Genomic DNA, 27,912 nt, shown 5'->3' with positions numbered 1-27,912 from the left:
ACACACCGTACACACATGCACACAACAGCACTAACTCACAGGGTGTGTGTTTCCACAATAAACTACAGAGTCGACAGAGCACGTAAACACAAACTGATCCATATGATTCATATTTTTGAATATATACATATATTTTTTTAGATTTAACCACAGACACACACAAAATCTAACACACAACACCAACTACACAAACTTCACACACACACACAGGTCAGTAAAAACATGGACGCCAGTGATACAGTATGAAAATAGCGTTTTTTTTACTCAAATCTGCAAAATGACTTGTAAGCAATTACAGATTACTAACTACAATGAAAGTGATGACATTAGTTCCTCTCTGCGGATCTGCATCAGTTTTAACGCTAAACAAGGTTCACGTCAACTTATCATCTTGTAACATGTGTCTCAGTAAAAGCACAAAAACAATGCAGCTACAGTATTTTGCAAAAACGTTGCTAATGTATTCCATCTGCATTTGCATCATAATGGTGACGATTCAGAATATTTAAAAGCAAGAAAATGAAGCAGGCTGAAACGTGTCAACACAGCTGAAGTTCAGAGAGCCAGAAATACAAAAGAGGTGATTCACCAACACGATTGAAAAGCCTGGTGATACAGCTGCCTCCTAAAATAACCACAAATCTACAAATCTGAAAAGAGCCTGATCGATTTATGAGAGCGTTTATTTCTGCGATATGAAAACGTATTTTTTACAGAACAGACAATGGAGAAGAGATGTGCAGTTATGCTCATATTTCACATTAGAATATGTTTATGTTCAATATTATTTTTCATGTTATATCTGTTTGTGATTATTGAAGGTTTTGTAAAGAATCAAGCCTCAATTACATGTCTTTGTTATTATGGTTTGACAACGATATCCAGGAAATCATGAATGCCATCATTTTAAAGATACATATTAATCAAGATATTGGTATTAGAGGATAGAAATGGTCAGGCCCTGAAAGCAAATACAGAAAATTGTGCAAATAACTTTATACCAAATGTCCCCTCAAAGTCAAACTGCAGCTTTAGTTTGATTGTCTTGGATCTTTTTGTGATTCACATCATTTTTATCGTTCGGTATAAATGTGCTTCAGTCACGTTGGAAACTGTCTGACTTCCTCAGACTGCAGACGTAGTAAATATTATCTTAAAGCATGAACTCCAGACCCAAATATCCAGGCTGGTACATGGAGACACTGGTTTAAACATTTGCTGATTAAACACAGATTAGAAAGTTGCAGATTCTCCGCAGCGACTGTCACAGACACTTAGAACTGATGGTTTGCATGTTGGAGCCCATTAGCTGCTGCTGTAACAGTTTCTACAGTTTCTACAGCAGAGCTTTTCAGGCAGCTGCTGGTTTCAGTTTATGCCAGAGCAGCATTATAATGGCTTTAAAGAGACGTGCACGGAGTTGCTGTGTAAGCAGTGACTGTTTTTAGAAACTTCTCTGGTTGGTGTATTGAAAACACTGACACTTTAAGCTCTTGAGTTGCCAACGAGAACATTTTCAATGCAACATTTCTTGTTTTCAGGCAGCCGGCTGCGTATAATAGATTTTTGTTACTGACTCTCAGATGTCAGAGCTTCCTACAAAAACCTGAACTCACCGTGAAGCCCAGTGCATCTAATGAGTGACACAAAGCAGGAGGAAGCAGTGCACAGGCAGATTTCAGTAAATGCAGCTGAGACGACTTTAACAAGTGTTAGAAGTCAGAGGTGTCCTCTCAGTGAACTTTATATTTCAGGTGGGATCTCAAACATCCCATAATAAAATCTAGGAAATCCAGAGTTGGACGAAAAACTATGTAGAGAGCGACGTGCTGCTGTCGTAGCATCTTTAGCTGAGAATACAAGTCTTTGATTGTGACTGGGCTGCGCTCGCTGCAGGAGGCAAGGAAAGAAAGAAGAAAAAGGAAAAGAGGAAGTTATTTTTTCATCATTCAAAGCGATAAAGAAAAATGCATTCAAAGCATTTTAACAATTTCTACAACTGTGCGTTTGTGTGTTTCTCTGCAGGTTTGTCGTACATTTCCTGCTCTATATAACTCAGAATTGGCACGTGCACAGTTTGGCTCAGAGTCATTTACCTCCCACATGAAAATAGAGACTAATGCATTGTTTCTGAGCGTCCACGCGTCTGAGAGCCTCCCACCTTGTTTGGCTCCAGCAGCATTCTGAGCCTCCTCCTCCTTGGCTTTCTTGACTGCCTCGATGGCGGCCATTTTGGCCTCGTGCACCTCCTTGAGGGCGTTCCACTCCTTCCTGTTGTTCAGCAGGCGGTCCAGCATCGGGGTGATCTCCACGTGGAAGCGGCTGAACTCCTGAGGAACGAGGAGTTGACTCAAATTAATGTCACGTACAAGAAAACATATAAAAGAAGCACAGCTTGTTTATAAGAATCAGTTTATTAAATGGACACAGACAAATGAGCCTCACATGGTGCGAACAAAGGCAATTATGGTAATTCTGTTGAAAATAGAAAATAGAAATAGATACTCGGTTCGATCAATAACCGTAAATAAAGATGGATGACACGTACATAACTGAAGCTAAACTACCCTGGATACAGATGTTGGCTTCACTCTCTTCATTTACAATCTGTGGGTCAGAACTTTAAAAGGTTTTCCTGAAATCCAGTTTGGACTCAACTAACCCACAGTTTAGCTGTGATCTTTTAAATTAGAGGGTCTCTGCAGTGTGTGCTTGTGTTCGTGTTTGTGTTTGTGTGTCGGACCTTGTACACAAACGTGCAGACAAAGTCGATGAAACCACACTGAAGCTTCGGCAGGTCGTCCGCTTTGTTTCTGTCCATCATCGGCTGGAGAGGAGAGAGAAAAGTGTTTGAATGAAAAACCAAACGCTTAGATTTCAATATCTTTATCTTTAACATTGTAGTCAATCAGAATAACTGAGGAAAGTGTGTTGGTGTCGTAATTGACACAATAACACTATAGTTTTCAACTGGAAAGAAACTGTTGCTATTTGTATTAATCAGTTTAATGAAAATCTTGTTAAAGCTCAGTAAAATGTTTGGGTTTAAATCTAAGATATGAATTAATTTCATTAACGCACTGTAGGACTCAGATATGTGATAGAAGTGCAGTAACGCAGCTGTTATACATTCCTGTCGTCCTGTGCTGTGTCAGAAACTTCTTTAAATTTTATTATAACATGTTTGTTGTGAAAATACCAAGTTAAAGTTTAAAATTTCAAATAGCGACAAATCTGCAGAATCTGAAAATAAAGAAATTGTCAGTTATGTTGATATTTTTGACTTTATTATAAATAACTATGAATACAACACTGTCAAATATATAGAACCTGAATTAAGGGAATGAACAATATTCATGAACGATAACATAAACATCAATCATTTCTGTATTTTATTCTGTAAAATAAGTCGATATTATCGACCAGCTGATAAATCATTCAGGTTCTCGATCCTGGACATGTCCAAGTCATGTGATTTAGATATTTTTCCTTCTTCTGTAACTTTGTGCCAGTAAGCTAAAGTTTGACAGTGGGTCGACACTGGAGTCATGGGAATTATGGGAATCAAGACAAGACAGAGTTTTCCTCCGGGTTTCAATTTAGAATAGGAGACGAGATGCGAAGGGGAACAAGAGACGAACTACAGACAGAAGACAAAAGGAAAAGACGGATTCAGTTCCCCGTGGCGGCAGTGTTGGACCATTATTTGGAGCAGTGATACGGAAAGAGCGGTCAGTGTGGCCCTCACCCAGCCGACCGTACCCTCCCCCGGCTGCCTCTCATCCCTCTGTTGCATTCCCTCACATCCTCCAGACACAGACGAGCGAGAAGCTCCGTGAAACACTAGCATCTGTGTCAGCAGCGAAAACTTTTTCACTTTGATCAGTTTGTGTTTTGTCAGCAGTGGACTCGGCGACTCACTGACGAGGGAAAGAAAAGACGAAGGCTGCAACGCTTGATCACGGTTTACCAGGAATTAAAGCCTGAATGAACTTTCTCACAGTTCTGACATGAGGGCGTCTTTTCGAAGGGCGGCGCTGCACAGTGAAGTTCAATCTGAAGGCAGAGATACTCGTTTTAAGAGATTTACATGGTTCGTTCAAAACCTTATTTACAGGTGGAAAGGAAAACTACAAGCGTGCAGATTGTTTGAAAGTATTAAAGGAAACTATTTGGCTTCCAGGTTCTGACTGGATGCTTCTGAACATTTTAATATCTTTTGTACAAATTGGGTGAAACTAGTTTTCTCAGTAACAGAGGACGGATCACTGGGATTTTGTTGCGTCTGATTAAACCGGTCAGAGAGGACGTCGGTACTGTACTCAGAAATAATTCTTTAGTTTCCTCAGGTTTTCTACTTAGATATGGAGAAATAAAAAAACGTTTTTATAAGTCAATAAATGTTATAGTAGTTTCTTCCCCTATAATAAAACAAATAAAGTTTTATTTATTGCTGCAACAAAATAAAAACTGCAGAATTGAGTAAAGGAGGAACTTACCACATTTAAATCTCATCATTCAATTTATATTTATATCTATATCCATCTATATCTATATTCATATCCTCCCTGAGGTCAGAGGTCACGGCGCAGCAGCACCACTGGAGCAGATGTTTCTAACTGTGTTCTTACAATGGGTTGTTGCTCCAGGACCGTCCTCTCCAGGTCTCCCTGCTCCCAGAACTCTGCAGCTACAGACAGCGCCACCTAGAGGGGGGTGTGAAAGTTTTGAAAAGTCATATTAAAATATCATCAAGTTGACATTGTCTTATGCTGCAGAACAATTTCGGTGCATGAAATGAAAGAGTACATGCTCCTCAGTGGTTTGCAAATATTATGGCTCAGCTGCATTTACGTGCGAAAAGATTTGTATCTGTCGCTGCCCGCATACGCCCATTGGCACCAAGCAATGCATCCATTAGTGGGCAGCACTTCTGAAAGCAGGTGATCTGAACATCTCGCAATGTCTCTTTACAAAGAGTTGCAGCGTACAGCAATTCTTCCTCGTGTGTCGTTATTCTCTCACTTGAAATATTGACTACACTGCCCCCAAAGATTTCTGGTAGTACTGCACTATTTTGTCCGTATCTGTAAGCTTTCAGAGGACGAACACAAATATTGGACAGAATGAACGCAGCAAATGGTCAGAAGAACAGAAGAACTTCTAACTTTGAGTTTAAATTAACCTTCAGTGACTAAATTGGAAGCTAAGCATCAATGACATTGTCTTATCATAATTATTCATTGTTCTTATTATCATTGCCCTCATTCAGCAGGTTGTTGGTTTAACTCCCATGAATGCAACAGGCTGAAAAATAATTGATAATATGATAATTTTTGATTAAGCATGAATTATATAGTTTTGAATAATTTCCAGACGGTTCAGAAGTTCTTTATCTTTAAATTTCATGTTGGTTTGATCAGATTTTTGTTTTTTTTTCGTCACAAAAAGATGCAGTTGAAGCACGATTCCTCTCTGGTGCATGGGAGCGTTTTATTGAGCAGGAAAAGCTCCCGTACATGTTGTTAAAATCACCTTGTAAAGCTTTCAGTGTCCCATAAATGAGAATCTTATTCACTGCTCACCAGGCAGTTTTAGGGCTTTTTGTGCCTTGATGGGATGAAGCTCGTTTTGTCTGCCCTCACAAACCAGAAATGGAGCAAACGCGGGATCCAATGAATAATATGTGAAATTCTGCTTTCACTATAGAGAGCCTCATTTTAGAAAGGGGTTAGTCATCAAGCCTGTTAGGGGGAGAACAATCACCGTGAGGCTGTGGCAGCAGATATTCTCTGTGCGTGGGAAGTAGAATTGAGTGAAAAATAAAATATCAGCTGAGAAAATGTCAGCGGAACACTTCATCAGGTTTGGAGCAGCTGAAGCATTTGTCTCTCCAGAACATCTCAGGGAGGTCCGTCTATCATCCATATGAATCTGAATTTATTGGATTTTTATGCAGAATCCAATCTTCCTATCAGTTTAAATCACAAACCAGAGATAGAGGCTCATTTTACACAAACAGCGTATTTTAGGTTCTAGCGTCAAGTATGTGCAAGTTTCTGATCAAGATTGTTGCAGAAACTGGAAATCAGACGGCTTCATTTGGCAACTACGATATCCAGCCGCAGTATTCAGGGAGGATTTCATCTCAGAGGAGAGGAGTTGGTTATCAAACTACTTTTAGAAGAGAATTCACAGGAGGGCGGCCGCTGCTGCTGCTGCTGCTGCTGCTGCTGCTGCTGCTGCTGCTGCAGGTTTCCTGTCAGTGTGTGTGGGATGAAGAGCTGACTCACCAGGAGCAGACCAAGGTGAAATCCAAGAAAAAGAAAACCCACACACATATCCAACAAATATCAAGCTTGAATAATCCAACAGCAGCTGTTCAGGATTATGAAAGATAAAGGATAAATGTGTTATAATAAAGGACATGGTCATAATTAGAGGTTGTGTAGTGTATCACAGTAAACATGCTCATAGATTCACAGACTGACACACTTCTGTAATAAAGTAATGATGGGAGCCTGGTGGAGAGAAAACGACTGGTAGTTTGAATCCCACAATAAAAAAACATAAGTTGTATCTCAGTTCAGGACCCGGTCTACACAGCTGAGGTCTGCCGCAACGGTCAAACTGAATTTATTGCATCATCAGCTTGTCCCTGGATGTGTACTTTGACTTTGTGTATGTGTAATATGGTCCATGTCCCATCCACTAACATGGAGCAGACTGGGTTCGTTGCACTGTTACTGCCACCGGCAAAACCAAAAAGATCAATGAGAAGTCAAATCTTGCTTCTGTTCGAAATTGGTTTGATTGATGATATTTTTACTCTAAAAATCTTGTAGCCAAAAAGTATTTTGGTCACAAGCAGTGATCCACACCAACCTCCAATGTAATGAGGCTGTTTGAGGTCCATTAATTTAACAACAATATTAACGAGCCACCATTTTAATTGGCTGATGATACTGCAGGCCTCCCTAACCCACAGCAGAACATTAACATCATTCTGACCCCAATTTAGATAATTGCAGACCGGAACTTAGAAGGTGTTTATTAAACTACGTGAAATTGTTGTGTACCAGGCTCATGATTCTTAACTTGAGTTTTATATGAGACAGAACAAATTAAACAATATTTTGGATGGGTTCAAACTACAGTGGTGGATTATGTTTAACAAGTGTTAGAAATAATTTGTTTTCCATAAAAGGCTGAAAATGATTGAGCGAGAAGGATAAATTAAGAAAAAGATAAGAAAATAGCTTCTTTAGTGATGTGTGTCAAAACAGCACAGTGCTCCTGCTCATTTACTAAATTAGATGTTCAAGCATCTCAGGTCGCGACTCTTTAAAATGAAGCTACGTCTGTGGTCCTTCATTACATGTGGAGCATAATAAACATGCAGTCTGAATAATCTGTCAAGGCCTGAGGTGATAACATTATATATTTTTTGCCAAATGGAAGAGATAATGTGATTTAAATGACCGTTCCTGCTTTTATTATGGATACAATGCTATTGAGTTTCCATCTTATGTTTGCATAAGAGAACGTGGAGCCGGGCGCAGCTGACAAATGTCTCATGTTCTCAGTCGATTGCAGACAAATAGAAGGTAAAGAAATGACCCTGCAGCAGCGCCTGTTGAACAGGCAGAAATGCTTCCTGATCATATTGATATGTCTGTTTGCAGCCTCGATGGCGACGTGTATATTATACTTCCCTGAAATAAAAAGCTGAGCCTGCCTCGTAACGAAGGGGAATAAACAGCAGCAGGTTGCTTTTGATGCATGAGGCCATCAGGCATCGCCGCTGAGAGCAATGGCACCGCTGACAAGATGTCATTCTGACGCAGAGCCGTGTTCATGGGTGTGTCTTATTTCAACGAACAGCTGGACATTAGCCGTGCTGCCGTTTTATAAATACAACTGTGAGCGATGAGCGAAACCTGGAGCTCACACAGGCACGTACCTTGCTCTGGACCTCCCACGGTTTGGCGATGGCAGACAGGTCACAGGCCGTCATCATCATGGCCCTGGAGGCACAATGCACGTGCTGACATGTAGTGACTGTTTGTATAGTGACTGTTTGTAGTGACTGTGTACCTCCGCCTGTGTGTAGTGCTGGTACCTACATGACAATCTCTTTACGCGTGGTCTCCAGCATCATGTACTTGGTCCAGTCGTTCCAGTTCTCGTAAGTCTTGGACTGATCCACGATCTTCTGGAACATCGTCCTCTTCCTGTACAACGAAACAAAACACACGTATCTTCTTTTTTTAATGTACTTGTATGGGTTTGTATACTTGGGATGAAGTATTTCATAGTTTTATAAGTAGATAATAGTATTTATGATGATAACTGGTTTCAACTCACAGCTTATTGAAAGTTTTCTTCTAAAAAATAAAAGTCATCTCACACATTCAGTAATTGAGTGTAAACAATTTGTCTTGTAATAAGAGCTGTGAGCGGACGGAGCTGCTCTTGGTACTGACTTGAAGTAGAGAGCCAGGTCAGTGGCGATGATGGAGATGTCCATGAGGTGGATGACGGTGTCGTGCTGACGTCGGTTCAGGTTCTGATAAATGTTCAATGACTGAAACACAAGAGACGATCGACACAGTCACTTTAAAGACAAGAAGCTACAAGGGGACGGATGGATGGATAGATAGATAGATGGATAGATAGACTGCACTGGATAGAGATTTACAAAGTTTTCTTTAAATATTTAAGAGGTTTGGATAAATCATTGTAATTTCATATCACAACCCTCCATCTCTGGGCCGTCACCTCTTCATATTCACTGCCAGACAGTTGTACTACATTGCTTTGTACAGGTGCTCAGGTGTTAATGTGTTTGCGCTGCCACATACTTCATCTCTCAGCAGAGTCTTGCCAAACTCCAGATGGTGTCTTTCCAAGATGGAGGAGCCATGAAGCTTCGCCAGAGGATTACCAGACCTGGACACACACACACACACACACACACCCGGAGAGCATGATGGGAGGTTACACTGTGATGAATCATGCGTGGTAAACCCAGGGTGGGCTTGCCCCGCTGCGTCCGCGGCTAATAGCGGCTCTCATTAGCTCATCCATCAGCAGTAGGCGCAGAGCAGCTGGAGGCGTATCTGGTCAATATCAGCTCGTTGATGTTCCGGGGGTTTGACGTGAGCCTCTCCCAAAGAGCTGAGGTCAGCTCGTCTGTACCCGAGAGGAGTGGCTGCTGTCACTGCGAGTCAATTACACAGCGTCACAACCACCACAACTGTCTGATCCCCAAAACGAGAGGAAGTTTCTAAATGAACGCAACCGAAACTCAGAGAAATTGGGTCATAACAGCAGTGATGACAGTATTTTACATTTGTTTGTTGTCTAATTCTTGCTGTAGACGTGAGGACAGACCAAAGAGAAACCACTGTGAGTGATTCACTCTGCAGGTGACCTCATGTAAACCACTGGTTGCTCAGCAGGTCTCACGTCGCCTCGACTTATTTTTTCTTTATTGAACCCTGAAGCTAATTATCAAGACCGACTCACATTTACACTGTTTGTTGAATCCAAAGAACCTTAAAACAACAACCACACAACCACCGCAAACACACTCAGCGGTCAATTTATTACACACATACTTATTATTCAATTAATTAACTGTTTCTAATTTTAACACACACACACACACACACAGCTCTTACTTCAACTGGTAGAGGTTGTTGGTTCCTCTGTGGTCGATATCGTGGCAGAAGCCGGCGGTCACCATGGCCATACACTCCAGGTCCGTGTAGTAACGCTTCAGATCACCTGTCTGAGAACAAACACACACACACACACACAAGTTCAGGGTTCAGTGAGTTATTTACACAAAGAACTGTCACGTAAACGTAGATGATTTTCAGAAAGATCAGACATTTACACTGGTAACGACAAAAACAGGCTGCACACATACAAACAATTACAACTCTCACTGGTTTTCTTGTTAATGACCAGTTCATGCAACACTGACTCATTTCATCGTTTGCAGACACATTTCATCATCTCTCGTTTACTCCTCCTTTCTCGCCGTCTCTCTTACACACAATCACGGCGCAGGCACACATGACAACATGTGCAGAACATACGAAGGAGGATAAAACAGGAAACATGAAAGATGAAGGTGAAGAGGTTTTACTGGAGGAGAGGAGGAGGATTGGGAAGATGGAGAGCAGGAGGTGAAGGATGGATGATCCATTAAGAGAAGGAGGAAGAGGAGGAGGGAGGACACAGTTTCTCTCTGACCATCAGCAGAGTGAACATCGTCTGTCCCACGTTGAATCCGTGTCTCCAGTTGTGGTAAGTGATCCTCCTGTAGCCTTTACTCAGCGAGTACATGAACCTCACCAGCACCTGTGGGTCACAGTTTACTGGTAAATGTCATGAGAAATGATAAACGATGACGTCACTGCAGCAGAACGTGTGAAACTGCTCGTTTATCTACAGATACCAGTACTTTCAAATATTCAACGAGCAATGTTCTGACTAAATTCACTCAGGTGTGACCTCATTTAATTCGACTCATTTCCTGGCCGTGCAGTTTTCATCTTTTTATATGTAAAATTCTATTCACACTTTGTATATTATGTTTACTCATTATTATTATTATTATTAAGTTATTGCTTTATTTGTTTCACTTTCCGCTTCAATGCTGTGAAAGCAATTCACTTAAGTATTATAGAGATTTTAGATTTCTCTAAGGTTTGTATTTCATCAACTTTCCTCTTTATTGACTCCAATATAATCACGTCACGATACCCTGATCTCGTGGTAATGATTTAATTCTGATTTAATTCATTTACATGAAGATAATCTACATGGATTTTCAATAAGGTGACAGTGATTTCAACCATATTTCAATAACAACCTCCGAGCTGCAGCCTACACACAGAACATGACCACGTTTGACGAAGTTTTGAATTCGTTTTCTCTGCAGGAAATGTAGTTTTTAATGATTTTTGAATTCATTTTGACACTGCAGCCCCTTTTGAAAACAGGAAGCATTATGCAGCCAAACTACAAATTAACCAGGCACCCACCTCTCTGGGGATATGAAACTTGTCCACCACTTTCAGTTCGTAGTACATCTTGATGCCGCACTTCACCAGGTCCAGTTCACTGTGTTCAAAGTCGCAGAAGTGAAACTCTAAGATCTCAGATTTCTTAGAGTTCGGCAAAACCTCCGACTGTGGACAGAAGATGACGGATAGAAAACATTAACGTAGATTTCTTGGAGTCATTTTGTTTGGATCATCCTGAACACTGTCCTGCAGTAATGTGAAAAAATGAGAAACCTTAAAACAAAAAAGGTCAAAAAAAAGTTTGATTGGAGGAATCGATGAAACAATTTCACAAACTCTTTTCTTTCCTCCACCACAGAATCATGTTGCATCAGGGGAAATGTTTTTGTGCAGCGTGTCCTGATGCCAGAAATGTTCGATTTAAAAAAGTTCATTTCGATTTTACTGTGTTTGCGGATTTCATGGAATTAGTAAAAGATATTCTGTGGTTCACCAGAATCTCTTGGAGCTCCTCCTCCTCGCACTCATCCGGTTCCTTCCCCCATCTCTCCCTGGTGTTCTGGGGAAACACAAACCATCAACACTTCACCTTGATGAAAACGCTTTTAACATCAATCATCCGGCTCCTGATGTGAGGTCACAGCAGGTCGTCGCTCTCTGCGCTTCTTCTCTCTGTCTGTCTCTCTGTATGCTGATAAATCACCTCATACAAAAGCTGACAGCTTGTTTCACTTTATAAATGATTCTCACCTCCTGTTTAAATCGCACCTAGCAGCAGGATGAAGCAAGGCCCCAACTCTGCAGAGGTTGGGGGTTCCATTCCTCGTATTGCTAGTGTCTTCTGCTTTCCTCTTTTTTTGTGTTTATTTAAAATACATCAGTGTCCAACAGAGTTTTTATTTACTGTCAACCTGTCAACCTCTAATTTCAAAGGGGCTGCGAAATTAAATAAAAACCTTTTTCATTAAATAAAAAGGTAAAAATTCTGAAATTAAATGATTTTTTTCATTAACAAGAATTCAAAAAAAGACAAAACTAGATATTAAAGACGTCTGCTCTCTGTCAAAATGTGTTATCGTGGTCGAACATCAACATTTTCTTTTCCCGCTTTCATTCATGCACCTGCAAGCACAACTTCTCCTGCATCAACAAATTCATATTTCATTCCTTGGATTTTTAAAGTAGACATGAAATATGCTCTTTGTTCCTCTGTGTATCACTGGAGACACTTTTCTAAACTAAAAAAGACTCAAGAAAACAACAGTGAAGAGTAAAATTGGTCTTTTCAAGGTATTATAATGTCTGTCTGGAAATTTAGCTTCAGCAAACAGCACTCAGTGTGTAAAATACTAGACTTAATATTATCTATAAGGAGACTTCAGTTTATCTCCATATTATCATTAAAACCACAATTCTGGTGAAACCACAGTGATATTTCTATATTTAAGTTGATGTCATGTGATCGTCTCGTGTTCACTAACCAGAACGTTCTGGATTTCATCCTTGCGACACTTGACGTGGTACATCACCATGTCCTGGAAGATGTCCTTCCTGTTCTCCAGCTTGTTCATCCTGTCGTAGGTGTCGGGGTTCAGCACAGACCAGCCCAGGAACTGGGTCAGCGACTGGACACAGGCGTGTGTGTGTGTGTGTGAGACAGAGACAGAGCATTAATATATACAGCATATGGAACGTGTGTATTTGTTTCCCACTGGTTTTTTAAAATACATTAAACACAATATTAGAATCATTTCTTTGACCTGTAAACTTCTCATGCACATCAAGTTATATTTTAATATTCAACTAGTCTAAAAAATTTCTTCATTAAGTTTACCAATCATACTAATCGAACTGGGCGACGGTGCTATCCACCGCTCCAACATCTCCATTCAGATAATGTCAGTAATGTTCTGTGTTAACACTTTTAATTCTTAATTACTACCTGAGTTACGGAATTCCCACCTCCAGAGCTGAATAATATTTAATTAAAACATGTTAAAACTCTGTAAAAATCATAATATGCAAAACAACCAGCACCTTCTGGTTCTGGAATCTAGTGGTGTTGTGTAAAAATGTTTCTAATTTGCTTCAAGCAGAAGAGCTCGAGTGAAGAACAAGAAAATGTTTTAACTAACGAGCTCAGAACTGTTGGGACTTTTCGCTCGACTGCACAAAATGTCTTAATAAGCGCGAGCAGCAGGCTGAGCCCATTGGATGGTGAATTTCTAAACTGAGAGGAAAGTGTGCTCTGCCTTAAGTACAAGTACCTCAATATTCTACTTAAGTACTGTACTTGAGTAAATGTACTTGGTCACTATGCACCACCGTCACCACGAACTGTTTTAAGACATCATGTCTGCGGTGAACGTTTGCCAAATAACAAATCGTATTCATATGGAAATGTCAGAAAAGAAAAAGGTTCCTGAAACTACTTTGATTCTCAAACTGTCATGTTGTGTTTTTAACTGGATTCTGAGCAGAGAAGCAGAGAGAGAGTAAAAAAAAAAAAAAAGCCTCCAGGCCTCATGATAAATAATGCAGATGCTCTGAATGGCCCGAGTGTATTTATAAACCAATGACTCAGTGCTGACACACACACACACACACACACACACACACACACACACACACACACACAGACACACACGGAGCCTGTACCTCCATCAGCGTTTCATCCATTTCATCAAAGGGTTTCCCATCCTTCCTGTTATAGAACGTGGCCACGCCCACTATCTCTTCTTTCTTGTTGACGATTGGCAAAGACAGGACGTTCTTGATCGTCCATCCAGAATCATCCAGAGGCTCTTTCTGTGCACACACGGTTCAACATCAGCATTAATGCAGAATATGACTTACTGACACTGTTTTTTTAAATCCAGGACCGCCGATGCTCTTCTGTTTGTGGAAACGTGACAGAAATGTAACGTGAACTCAGATGAAATGAGGAAAACAATCAATAATTCACCTGCTTCTAAAATCTGCTGCGGCCGATGTTGACGACTCACTTATTTTTAAAATAGATGCTCGCTGTTGTTATGCTGCACTTTAGCTTCATCGCAGGAGGGAAACGTTTTTAAAATGGTAAAAGCAAAAAGAGGATGTGCTCAGATTAGAATTCAATACTTATAAATTAGATGAACTATATATAGAAGTTTTCTCTCTGAATGGATATTTGCCAAAACGTAATGTGCAGCAGTTTAATGAAGGGAAATGTTTTCAGTCTGATCGAGTCTGAGCTGTGCAGGTTGTTAAAAAAGAAGAAAAGCATAATATATACAAACTATATATAGTCTTAGAAATAAAATGATTTGAGGAACGTAGGGAAACTATCAAATTAAAACATTTTCAAATATGTTTAAACAACACATTGTTTTCTGACTTGAGATGGCGTCCACGTGAATTCTTTCCAATTGGAAACTAGAGTTTAAGATTACTCCGACACCACGTGAACGCACAATGTAAACACTGAGAAATATACCTGCCACAAAAACATTTATTTTTAAAGCACGATGGAAGTAGTTTTAAATAAACTTTACCATGATTAAAACCTACCTCAACATATTTAACACCTACTGTGAAATATCTAAATATATACACGTTAGAACGGTTCCTCCTGAAAAGGTCGTTTTTCCAAACATTATTCTCAGCTCTATTTTATTGACATCGCTCGAGAGCAATGCAATTACTGTAATCTGACTGCAACATGTTAACGCCATTTATTTTTTAACATAAAAATCTGATTAGAGTTAATAAGAAAAGCTAGTCCACCGAGTAACAGGATTCATATATGTATAAATGCGAAGCCGCAGCGAAGTCGAGCTGAATTTATCATTTTCCTGAATAAATAAATGTGTAAGAACAAAAATATAAATATATGAGTGAAATGAATGGGATTCTTTCTGCGGACCGCAAAGTGAATAAATGTTAATGTGAACTGCAACTTCTCATCTTTAGTGCATTTCTCATTTACCTGCATGAGCATATTTTAACACCAGTCATCATTAAATATTTATTAATGTAATAATCTGCAGCATCAAGCCACTAATTTGCCGTCACATTTTTTATATCCTTGTCTAGAGGAAGGAGAAATAAAACCATTTCTTTACTCTACCTTTGTTTCCTGAATCAATTATCCAATGTTTTCCTCTTTAAACACAATCAACTATGGAGCGTTTGATTTTCATTTGTATAAGACAGAGAGGACGCTCCAATTTATAAAGTCCTCTGACACTTGTTTACAAGCAGAAACAAATTAAGATGATGGATGGTTTTAAATTTATTCTACTGAAAAAAAAGTGTGATTCATGTTTTACTGGGTAATAAAAGTGGTCGTATTGATTTTAATTTGATAGTTTGTTAAGATTTGTTTCATGATTTATCTCTTAAGCAAAGCTTTCTTGATAATAAACAAAAGAAAAGTGGCAGCGATCTCACCTGGAAGTTGAAAAACTCGTCCTGTCCTGCGTTCATTATGTTACAGATCTGTTGTGAAAGAGAATAAAGTTCAGGGTGAGAGTTGTTATAATGTGAGGGCGTTTTTTTTGGCCCACGCATCCGTCAATCAAGTTTAAATAAAATCAATTCAGTAGTTTTTGCATGATCCTGCATTCGCTCATATTTCAGACCCTGACAAAGTTTTCACGCTCTGCCGCTCCACAGATGGATTTGCATCTAAAAGCATTAGTGTCAATCTGACGTGTCTTTCACTCAGCTCACACTAAAGAGAAATTCTCAGTGGAGAAATTAGTTTTTCACCTTTAACAGGATAAAGGAGAAGACGGGGGAGGAAAAGTTGATGTGAAGTTGAAAAATGACGATGAAAGGACGGGGCAGGACGAGGACGGGAGGGATGAAGCAGAGCAGACAGATCGACGAGCGACGGCAGAATCAGTGGTTTGGGAAAAAGCACAATGTGATTAATTACAACGGCCACGAAGATTACAATTATACATCATGGCAGCGTGAGGCTGAGCTCTTTTCATTTCCACAGCGGTGTGCACACTGACAACTGTGTAATAAGGCCTAATGGCATTCTGCTCGCCCGACCACCCGCTGCTTTAAAAGAAGATATTTTGAAATAGAGATTATTTTTTAAAGATTTTTTTATTTGAATTGCGCTCAGCAGTAAAAAGTATTTTTGTTCTGAATTTAAAGTTTTGGTCGAATCAAGCCTCACTCACAGATTCAGAAAAAACCCAGAAATAATATTTATATGTTATGGAGTTTAACAAGAAATCATACTTGAATAAAGTATCAATCTAGCAACACACTAAGATATGTTGTTAATTAATCTAAAGTCAACATGAACTGATAAAAACCATCTGTACTGCAGGATGTAGTGGAGTTAATTATTATCTCATTTATCATCACAGGAACACGTCAGAATAACTCAACCTGCATCTTTCCCAAAATATCCACATTTTAAGTCAGCTGAAGTTATTAAAACTTTTTAAAGTGAGTATGCATTTTAAAAAAGCAGTAAACTGCAGTCAACAGCTGCAGTTTCAACACATTTTGTGAATTTAATGCTTCCTCACATGTTTCGTAACGTTGCTGAAAAAGCTCCATAAACAACACGCTTAGTTCAGAAAGAGACATTTTGGTGTCAGATGCACTGTGGGAAATCTCCAGTCCTGTCCGTCCTGCTTAGTGAAAACGTTTGTGTTGAGTTGCACAGTTCAGGTGCGTCTCGTTCAGAATTAGAATTAGAAGTAAGAACTTCTCCACCTTGAGAGAACAAAGCATTAATAGATGTTGTATGAACATGTGCAGGGCTGAATAAAAATGAAAGATTCAAATGGATCTGTGATACCACGAATGTATACAGATTGATTATATGCTTGTCCATTTATTATAATTATTATCTGTTTTTATAAATACAACTTCAAATGCAGAGTTCTGCTGCACTCGTTCCGTCAAATCTCCGGAAAATGAACAGGAAAGAAAGTGTGATGTATCTTCTGGTTTTATAATCGGACATGTTGTTGTTTTACATCCACGTTAATCTTCTGAACTGAGGAGTCACTGTTTGTATTCTGCTCACTGGCCATGAATTCATTATTCATTTGCTGTCTTATTCCTACATGTTCAGGCTCTGGGGTGGCCGAGCACTTGCAGAGAGATCACACGTTCGATACCTCTGTGTTTCCCTGTGACCCGCCTAAGTGTCCTTCAGTAAATCACTGTAACTTAAGGATGCAAATGTGACGCAGAGACGCTTTAAATTTAAATCTGATTATACTCTTTGCTCTTATCGCGTTTGATTTAAAGTCTGTGGGAGCTGACGTTCCTCAGAAAACGTTTCTGCTGGAGACGTTAAACTGAGGATGGAGAACAACGCTGCTGCAGATTCAAAGATGCTCACAGAAAACATGGCCGTTGAAAAACAACCCATTTTAATTGAATCAACAGCTTTTGAAATTTATATTCTTAAGGAAGCCAAGAGGGTTATTTTTTCATTTTGTCTCTTACTGACAAACGACTGGATGTGTTAACTTGAAACTTGGTGGAAGGGTGAGATATGGGTCAAAGAAGATATATTGTGATTATAAAGCATTTTTCATCGATTTCCCAGGAAAAATGAATGGATCTGGAAGTAATCAGGCTCATTGAGAGGACTCATATGTATTAGTGCGTAAAATTTGGTGTGGCGCAGGAGTATTCTGACAACACAGCCTGGATGTGAGAGTTGATGCTCACATCACAACATCATGAGAGATTTATTGAAAACGCGAGGGCTCAGAGCAAAGTTCAAACGAAGAGAAAGAGGACACTGACCAGTCCGTTCTCTGCAACGTAGGTTGGTAAACCGCTGGACAGAGCCCAGTGATCTGCTGCAGGACCCCTGAAATTAACAAGACGTAACATCATTATCATCACCATCGTTAAAGGAGACACAGTCTTCTCATATTCAGGCTGATCATTTTTATTTGAAAAGGTTTAAACACTCTGATGTTCAGTAAACACATCACTTCCCTCTCTGTCTATTGCTGCAGCTCCTCTTTTCAGCCTCTGTCTCCAACACTTGGATTTAGCTCCTGTCTCTTTAAGGCTGCCCCCGCCCCCACCCCATCAAGCCCAGTCTGCTCTGATTGGCCAGCTGAACGTCTCTGGCGAACTCACTATAGAGTGAAGTATATAGTGTTTAGTGAGACGCAGCATTTAGCTCGGTGTTTACTTGATCCTGCCAGGGTTAAATAAATATGTAACCATGTAGATTTAACTTTAGTAGTTGTTATTCTACAGTGAGATGTTTGGATGGTGATTATTAATGTTTGATAAGAGGCTTATTTGCTTATTCACACTTGTCAAAAGTCTATTATCTCTGTGTTATGTTGTGTTTGGTGTCTGAAATCTTCCTTTTAGCCTCTTAATGGCTGTGATGTAGATCACAGAGACTAATCTGTGTCTTTAACATCTCGCTGAGACTCACGGTATAACTTTGATGTCTTCTTTTCCGTGGAGGATGTAGTCAATCACTTTGTAGAAGATGATTTCCTTCACGTGAGGGAGTGAGGAGAAATTTTGTAATAGTCAGAACAATAGACAAAGATGAGCTAAATGACAACTCCCCAAAAGGGAAATCTGTCAGGGTTAACTTTTCATGGATAAGTGAGAATCAATGGGGCGTTGGACCTGATGCTGACGCTAGAGTAAATATTAGGGTATGACAGAGTAGCAGGAGAAGATTGGGCTGTAGTCGGTGGTGAAATGTCCTCACCCTGCCATCAGGAGTTTTGGGTCCATCGTACGGTGGAACTTCTCCCATCAGAACAGGCCACAAGTCAAAGAACTCCTGCAGACACACAGAAAGGATTTAGAACAACCGACCATAGCTGCTTCTGTTCGCTCATTATTTATTTCCTCTGTAAGTTTCATCAAACAGCATCCTTCTGTCTGGAAACGTTAATTACAACTAGCCTCTTGAGAGCGTGTGATATCTTCTCCTCTGAGCTTCCAGAGATATGGGCTCAAAGCTACTGAGCTACTAGTTGTGTTTAATCTCAAGAGCGATGTTCATGAAACCCAGCGTCGTTACCAGACGACCATCTGTGCAGACCGACAACACGGGCCTGTTCTCACATAGCAGGTGTTAGGAATCAACTGGCAGCTGCTTGTAATTAGCTGACAGCCACGGCCAATGAGAAGCATTCATGACAATTTGTTAATTAGGACAAATATATGGGGATAATACGATGATGATCAGAAGGTGTTTAAGTGTTGTTGCTTTCACAGATACAAAAAAAAAAAAAGCAACAGCAAACTAAACCGAGAGAAAGAATCTGTGCAGATCAGACGAGGAAACCTCCGAGGAGTTTCTGAAAATATGTCTTCCCAAAGGACGAGAAGAAAAAACGGATCTCATCAAAATTCATTTGGCGTGGGAATGGTACCAAAGCAGAAGTGCATAACTGATGAGCGATTGACGCATTGAGTGTAAAATGTCTTTGGGTTTTTTGTTATATACTGTGCTTCATTTTTACTGCAGGATTTCAGGTTCATTTGTGGATCAAATATCACGTAGTTGTTTTGGGGTTTTGTGAAATCAACAACAGTTTAAAAGATAAAAAAGCCTGAAATCGTTGCCTGTCATCCTCCAATCTGCTTTTAGGTTGTTACACACTGGTACTCATGAAGACTTTGGGAATTATTCCAATAAATAGTTTCCAGCTGTTCAATACAATGGTTCTTGACCCACCTTGGTCTTGGTCATGTCCAGCAGACCCACAGAGTAGCGGTCACAGTTGAGGAAAGCTCTGACTGTGTACAAGGCTTTGTGGAACTGCCTCTCGATGTCCGTCAGCTCCTCAAACACCTTGCTGGCCGACCACAGCAGCACCTGCTCCACAGGACAGAGGACAATTTGTTTTATTAGGTCAGATTTTGGACACTTCCCACAACAGTTTGAGCTCAGTTTGAAAACTAGCCCCAAAGTTTTTAAACTATATCTCAGTAGAGCCCATACCTCCACCAAAGGTCTTATCTGACAAGATGTTGAAGAAAGTGAAAACCCTCCAGGATCCGGCCCTTTCTTCTCGTCAGCGTTAGAAGGATTACCATACGTAGCCTTCAAAAGCTACCCCCCCATGGAACATTTAAATCAGTGAGATCTGGATTTTTATTTGGTTCTGCACCAAACTGCACACACACAAAGATATCTGCCCCTTAATATGATCAAGATTCCATGAACTATTGGGTTCAATTTTAAGATCTCGACCTTAATGTGTGAAACCTCTTATTTTAGGTCCTTCATTTTTTGCCATGCATTTTCTGAAGTTCTTCTTGAACTTCTTTCTTGTAACCTTGTTTAAATATGAGCCATACAAATAAAGTTATTTTCATATTATTATTATTCCCAGAGAAATAGGTGAAGATAAAAAGAAGGAAAAAAAAGGCCTGTCTTGCAATGTTTAAGACAATGAAAAGAATAAATAATAAAGATTCCTTTCTTGGTCCTTTCTCCAGGTTTCATTGGAATCTGCTTCGGTGTTTATAATTAAACAAATCAACCAAGGACAAAACAAACAGACGGACAGGAAAAGATAACAAGGCTGAGGAAGTATATGGAGCACTGTGTGCACTGTGGCCTCACCTGGCCTCTCCTGGTCTCACAGTTGTGCAGGTAACTCAGGTGGAAAACTCTCAGCACCAGGTTCACAAAGTTCAGATACTTGTTCAGGGTCTGAAAGGAAACAGACGGTCGACACCGAGCGTTACATCTTCGGATCATTTTATGCAAAGCAGCAGTGACCAACATTACATATTCAGTTTTCTATAATGTGTGAGTATCAGTCCGAGCAGATGATAAACTTTTCTAATCCAATATTGAGTGAGATAATTACAATAATTGCTTGTGTCAAACTGTCACATTCGACAGGTGATGTTCACATCGTCGGTTCTGTGTTGATGAAGAAAACGTTCCGAGCTGTATTTAGTTTGTATCCTGCAGATTAAACTCTGCAACGTGAACATGACAGCGGCTGATAACAGTGTAAACACAACTCTGACAAAGTGGTAAGAGCAAACTTTTATTTAGGAATAATTTTAATCACCTGACACCTCATTAAAAACCCTGCAGCTGTTTTTCATTTGCTTGTGACTTTCATCACTGTGACCTGGTCCTTTGATCCCATCTCTTGCCCTCCCTTCAATAAGAGGCCTGTTCTCCTTTCAGCTTCCAGATGTTTAAGGGTTAATCCTGTTACTTGTGAATTGCAACTTCAGATTTGTATCTCGTATAAATTCCACCAAGTTAAAATTATTGCATCCTGAGTTAAGAGTCTTGCAAAAGCTGTTTGTTTGGACATTCTTCTCAAACTATATAAAATGCATATAAACAGTTTATTCTCCACTGAATCCACATTATGTCAGCTACACATTGGTTTGTAAAACCTGCACCAATGAAACCAGAGTTAAATCTGCAAGGTCCGGATTTTAATTTGAAATTCATGAATTATTCTCAGATTCTGAATTTAGAGAATAATTCTCACAATGAAATGGTAAATGATAAAAAATATTCTGGATCCAAAATTTGATTGGGTTCTTTCATGTCCCACACTTCCACTTAGTTTAGTGGAAATCTGTTCTTTAGTTTTTGCGTAAAACCTGCTGACAAACAAATAGACGAGTGAATATATTCTCCTCTGCAGTAAAACCTTCATTTATGACTGTTTTATTAGACAGACTTTTTTATTTGTGTGCCTATAAAACTTTTTGGCTCATAATCCTTGATGAATGAAGAGTAAAACCAAAGTGCTTTTCAGATGGATTGCTTGACTTAACACAAATCGATCACTACACTCCACAACCATCTCTGGCTCCACAGGTTTTTCATTAATTTTTAATCTTTTCAATCAAATTAATTTAGTTTGGCTGTGGCCAAATTAAATTTCATGTCAAATCAATTCACATTTGCATCAAAGACTGTGATGACATGAAACTAGAAATACCAGAGTCTGGTTTTTATAATTGATTCATTAACAAAGATAATTCTTAAATTCAGCAGATAGTTAAATAATTTCAGGAGAAGTGAAACACATATATTTTATATGACGATATAACATTTGTTCATAGTTGCAAAGCAGAAGATTGTATTAAATGCATGTGGTTGAGTTTTTAAAATAACATGAATTTGTCAGACAGCTTCAGACGTTACCTCTTCATCTTTGGTCGTGAAGTGCGGCTCGTCCAACTTGTTGATGGCCATCATGACGGCCACCATGTCTTTACCGTTCATGATGGGGACGGCGAGGATGTTCTTGGTCTTATACTCTGTCAGCTCGTCCACAAATTCACTGTAATGGGGACTCTGTGAGGAGAACAGGAAAGAGAGGGTTGGATTTTAATTCATTATCTCTGGCCCCTGCACCCCTCTAGCTTCCAGAGGCCGCTGTGATGAACGCACCCCTTCTATTCATAAATGCTGTGAGCAGAGACTTTCCATTATCCACAAACTCAAGGTCCTCGCTGCGCTCCACCTACTGCTCCTCCTGTACAGCCGGGGGTTATCAATTCTGTTCCTCTGGGGGTGAAACAGAGGAGGAGCGGCTCATTAACCGGCAACAAGGAACAGAAACTAACAGTGAGCGACCCTCAGGGGAGCGGAACTGGTGACAGAATCCTGATCTGGGTATGGTGAGGTTTTAGTTTCTGTGCTGATCTAATTTCCTGCTTTGGCTGAGGCAGAAAACAAGGAACACAGAAACTTAGTTAGGTTGAGGTTACATATCAATATGTCAGTAATGACTATATCCTGAATGATTTGTTGATTGGCTGAAAAATATCATAATCACTGACCCGAGAACTCAAATGAAGAGCTTTTGTTGAGCATGATGTCCTTCAGAGCAAAACAAAATATAAAAAAGACATTTTTCCTGTAAGTTATGAAACCACTGACTTCTTAGTCACTTGCGACTAAATCAGAACATCCTTATTTCTTCTCTTTCATCACTAAAGTCGTGTTTTTCTCTCGACATAGTCTGACTGAAGTTTGGTTGAAGTGCTGGAGGAAAAAGGAGTGTGGGCTGATTCTGGATCAGCTCAGTTCAGAAGCATGACAAAGCTTAAATATAAACCAGTTCCAAAGATCTGGGCAGTTTGACAGCTTGTTATCAGGTGACCTTTGACCCCCTGAAGCCCAAAGAGGTCTTCATCCCGCTTGTCATCCTCTGCTGAAGCTTTGGCTTCATCTTTACCCAGCAGCTCTGCATTTACTCATCCATAAAGAAGAAGTTGTATTTTGGATATAAAATAAAAATGTATTATCCGAGTCTTCCAGTTGGGTTTTTCTGGGAAAAAGTCAAATGACCTATTTAACATTTATTCATTAATAATCCTGATTAAGAAATTCAGCAGTCAAATCTATACTTTTTAAACTACAAATTAACTTGTTGAATAAGCAAAGAGAAAACACCCTTATTATCTCACTCACACAATGAAAATGTAATCTGTGATTAAATTATGCATGCAAATAAATCCATAGATAAATCCAACTAAAAGCCCATTTATACAAAGTAAATACAAGAATTCCATACATAACCTCCTCGGCTCATGCAGCCTGCAGGATAATTCCACGTTAACTGGTTAAGTGGATTTCAGGGTGTTTCTGCTCCACTGAAAATAAAAAAAAATTAAAGCGACACAACTATGTAACAGGATAGATTAAAGATGTGTTATCGTGCTGAGTCTGTGAAAATGGCTCAGCAGGGCCTACTTGACCTCTGCCAGTAATCTGGGATCGCTCTAATTCAGGACAGATTAACCGGCTTCATCTGCAACCTCCTCCACTGACACTCTGCACCTTCGTCGCATGCACACAAGTCCAGAGCAACAACACCTCAAACAACACAGAGTTATTACGATGCAGCCGGGAGGATGTGATTATTAAATTCACTTTGAAGGAGGAAAGGGTGGATGAAGTGGGAGAAATGAGGCCAGCTGTTGCTCAGTGCATAATCCCAGTGAAACATAATCCCCACCGTATACCTACACGAATCCTGACTGGATGACCGGCCTGCACTGGATTGGACTGGGATGGAAATAGAGCACAGAGACACAGCGAGTCTCTGCTTTACCGCGAGAGGCCATCCACAGTGCACTGGCATCAAAAAGTCAATTATAAGGGAACATTAGCTGTTGCATGGCCGGGACTGTGGAGATTTAAGCTTGGAGGCTTTGATATCGTTCCAGTCGCCACATTTCCCATCATGCTTTCATGCATTTGTGTGAGACGGCGGCGTGACGGACGAAGGTTGGAACAGCACAATGATGTTTGCTCTGTGGCGGCGGACAGTGAAGGCACAGTGGGCCCCAGACCTGGCAGCAGAACCAAAGACAAATAGGGACAATCTACTCGGGTCTGTTTTGTTGGTTCATCGGGAGCTTTCTAATCTCCCATGAAAAGATGTGATTAAAGTGATACAGAGGAGTTCTCATAATCCATCAGTTATGTGGAGTGGCCCTCTGCTTTATAAGGTTTAAATGTCACAATAAGAGTTGGTGCAGGTGGGGGGGGGGGGGGGGGGGGGGGGGGGGGGGGGCTCTGCAGGAGAGAGACAGATTTGAAGTAGTGCAGTGTTTTCAAATGTCAGAGATATTTGGCTGTAATGAGATTGAGCTGCTTTGGTCGGAGGGAATTAGGAGCAGCCACGCTGTGGTGTTACGTCGTCCCCTGGTGGTCAAACAGGGAGAGAGCAGCAGTGGACTCTGGGATTAAAATGTTTACGGAGCAATAATCCAACTTTATTTAGAAATGTGTTTTTTTTCTGCAGAGAGGATTTGTTCCCTGCTGAGTTGAAGATTTACACACTGGTTTTCTGATTCTATTCATATCCCCATCGCATCCACAGATCTGTGCTGGATCTACTCAACGAATCAATGTACAGTGTCTATCGTGTTTTTTTTTTTCCATTTCATTTTTTGTGTATTTGTTCATTTTTCTTCTTCAATAAATCCAAAAAGTTGATCACAAAAAAAAAGGATGAAATTATTTCTGTGCAAATTAACAAGTCAAGCATGTTTTCTTCGCTGGGTGACAGGATGTCACTCTATATTTAAAATATCTATCAGTCTGAGTTGCTTTTTATGTTTATGTACACTTTAAAAACACAAATATATCTTTTAAAAGACAGAAAGATGAAGAGATATAACTGAGGGATGATCTACATCACTTAAAACAGAGAGACAAATGTGGTCTCACAGCTTGTTTTTAAAGTAAAACATATTTTTTGTAACCTCCAACACGACAGATAGAAAGATACTTTATGGATTGCGAGAAAAATTTATGATTTTAAGGATCCTGAGGCAAACATTAAAGAAAATGAATTCAAATGAATTACCTCCGACACATTAGGAATGTTGACCATCTTCTTGGAGGAGGCCACGTGACCCACGATGCCAATATCCAGCGGGTACACGATCTCACTGTCCGGCTGCACCAGACAGTCATCGAACACTGAATCCTTATTGACGTTAAATAACCTGGAAGTAAAGATGAGGACAGTCAAATCACAATGTGCTGTTTGAATTTGAACGACTCCAACACATCATCTATCTGTTGTGCATCAGGTGGAAGAGGAAGCAGCGTGGTTTTAAAGGTCCTCTGCAAAGTATTTAAATATCGAGTAAAGAAAACAACAATTCTTACAATTTTTACTTTCATGGAAAATGAAGGAGACCTTTACGCCATATTTTAGTGCATAATCTCTGTCTTCAGTGTTTCAGACTCTACTTTTTTTAATTAGAATAACTAATCTACAGTGACCTTGTTGCCAGCTCGGCCACACCGTTCCTCTGCCGGTACATGAAGAGGCTCATGCGGTCGGCCCTCATCATGAAGCTGAGGTGTTTCATGAGGTTGAAGACCGACTTCTCCATCTGCAGGTTGTCCTGGATGTCCCGCACCAAGTCGAAGAGGATTTCACTCTCCTCCACCATCGTCAGCTCGTGAAACGTGTTGATGTTCACCGCCGTCTTACGGTTGTTGTCCAGCAGGTCTGAGATGACCTTAGGCCGGAAGTTGATGTCGTAGTACTGCTTGGCGAACTGCGGGTTGGCGTCCAGGAACTGCTCCGCTGCTGCTGCGTCCACCATGGCTGCTGCTGACAGGGGAAATACTCCAGCAGTTTAAGTCTGGTTGTAGTAAAGCTTTGGGCTGGATGGTCGGTAAATAAAATCCTAAATAAGTTTATCATTTGCAAAATATCTTCTTGAATTCAACAATTGCTCCATGCAAATAACTGTACTTGAAATCCAATAGTTAAACTCCAAATTAAAGCTGTAATCTTTTCATCAATAGTCCAATATTCACTTTTCTTTTAGCTCTGGTTTGGTCTCCACCAACACCTCGTCTACGTTTACAGTGGTTTCATCCTTTAATTGTGAAAATAGCTGTGTTCTGTTTGCTCATTGTGGAAACAGTTGGGTTTCTATATAAAACATTAATGACTCTACTTATGATAATAACGTTAATAATTAATAAGAGACTGACATGTTGCCCTTGTGAACAGATCTAAACAGATATAAATAGATAGATAAATAAATACAGAAGCGGTGGTACCTGTCGAAGTCCTTGTATCGTCCCCAGTAAAGTGTCTAATCCCTCTGTCCTGCTGTCCAGCTCTGCAGGTGTCGGAGAAAAGAAAAGGGATTAGCAGGGCGGTTTTAAATGGTCGTGTGTGGACATAAGCCTGCATCCAATTACAACACATGGGATTACGATATCTTCCCATGTTTATTGATTCCTCTCTGTCTCATTACCTGTAGTTAAATGAAAACATATACTCATGGGACAGTTGACCTGAAATACTCTGTTCATTATTAGCGGCTTGTTTGTCTCTGGTGAAAACACAGCAGATTTGATATTTTTAACTTGGTTGAAGGTTTGTTGTTCACTTTGAAGAGGCAGAAATACACACACTCAGTCATTCAGAGGTAAAAAGGGACAGAAAGCCAATTATTATTGTTTTTCGACTCAAGACCATGATATTTCTGTGTCAATACAAGTTTTCATATGACAGATTTTAGAATCCCCCTCATAGCTTCACATTCTATCAGAACAAGGTCAGTAATTAAACAAGGCCTGAAGAGGATAATAAATATTGTATTACTTCAACAACACTTAACTTTGTCAGCTGTTTGTTAACTGTGCAGATTTACAATATAAGTTAATGTTGTCATTCAACCTTATTCAGTTAATCTGTTGTCGTTATTCTGCAAAACAGTGAGCGTTAACGACACTCCCTCGCTGACACTCCCTCGCTGACACTCCCTGTGTGACCTGTTACACATTCATACACATTCAGTATTGTTGTATTATATGGTGTCATGTTGAGAACACTGAATAACACTCACGTCTCCTGTGGCTCAAACTGGATCATATGTCTTCACTCTCTGGTGATGAACTACAAACATACGTCAAATTCACTCTGTATGAAACAGAGAACAACAAAGAGAAAGAAGAGAAGTCACGTCAGTGGGGATAAGAAAATAATCTTCATGTTTTAACGTGAAACACAACCTGAAGAAAATGAAAGTATGCTTTGTGCCTTTCTCCCTTTTCCTCAACAAACCTAGCAAAATAAATAAAAGATAGCAGTATACATATATTTTCATTTGTTTCATACTTATTAAGATAATCTACTATTGTCTGGTAATAAATAATGGTTGGTAAAACAAATGTTTTTAACGATTTGTTTTTATTCATGAGGCACTTTGTTGCTTTGCGTTGACACGTGCTATTATAATAATTATAATTATAATAATAATTATTATTAATTTTGAAAAACTCAAGCATATTGTATTCACTTGACTCAATTATCTAGTTACTTCAGAAAAATATCTGAAATATCTGAATGAATAAAAATGTGCCATG

At 39.8% G+C, this 27,912-nt stretch overlaps 1 protein-coding gene across 2 annotated transcripts; it reads right to left on the bottom strand.

Moving 5' to 3' along the window:
* Nucleotides 1-236: 236 nt before the first annotated feature.
* On the bottom strand, nt 237-26,669 carry pde6a (phosphodiesterase 6A, cGMP-specific, rod, alpha). Of its 2 annotated transcripts, none has more exons than XM_069531914.1 (24): nt 26,599-26,669; nt 25,804-26,140; nt 25,379-25,520; nt 22,198-22,350; nt 20,635-20,724; nt 19,741-19,881; nt 18,763-18,837; nt 18,475-18,539; nt 17,820-17,886; nt 15,477-15,524; nt 13,701-13,850; nt 12,524-12,667; nt 11,536-11,601; nt 11,061-11,207; nt 10,267-10,374; nt 9,687-9,796; nt 8,865-8,952; nt 8,487-8,587; nt 8,127-8,234; nt 7,964-8,027; nt 4,632-4,706; nt 2,744-2,827; nt 2,162-2,330; nt 237-1,890 (listed from the first exon to the last, which is right to left on the bottom strand). In XM_069531914.1, exons 2-24 carry the CDS (start codon nt 26,130-26,132, stop codon nt 1,847-1,849), a joined length of 2,568 nt encoding a protein of 855 aa, XP_069388015.1. In that variant the 5' UTR covers nt 26,133-26,140; nt 26,599-26,669; the 3' UTR covers nt 237-1,846. The 2 variants fall into 2 exon arrangements, with proteins under 2 accessions (XP_069388015.1, XP_019934998.2); XM_020079439.2 differs by having other exon boundaries at nt 25,804-26,137; nt 26,599-26,666.
* Between the last annotated feature and the right edge of the window lie 1,243 nt (nt 26,670-27,912).

Source organism: Paralichthys olivaceus, chromosome 9, assembly GCF_024713975.1.
Source record: "Paralichthys olivaceus isolate ysfri-2021 chromosome 9, ASM2471397v2, whole genome shotgun sequence".
NCBI lineage: Eukaryota > Metazoa > Chordata > Actinopteri > Pleuronectiformes > Paralichthyidae > Paralichthys > Paralichthys olivaceus.
The sequence above is the reverse complement of the archived record's forward strand: the minus strand, read 5'-3'. Positions and strand labels throughout refer to the sequence as shown.

Coding starts and splice junctions, on each gene's coding strand:
- pde6a (XM_069531914.1), bottom strand. CDS start 26,132: ATGGTGGACGCAGCAGCAGCGGAGCAGTTCCTGGACGCCAACCCGCAG. Junction 4,707..7,963: donor CGTGGGAGGTCCAGAGCAAG/GTACGTGCCTGT, acceptor ACCCCCCTCTAG/GTGGCGCTGTCTGTAGCTGC. Junction 2,828..4,631: donor TCCTGGAGCAACAACCCATT/GTAAGAACACAG, acceptor TCTCCTCTCCAG/CCGATGATGGACAGAAACAA.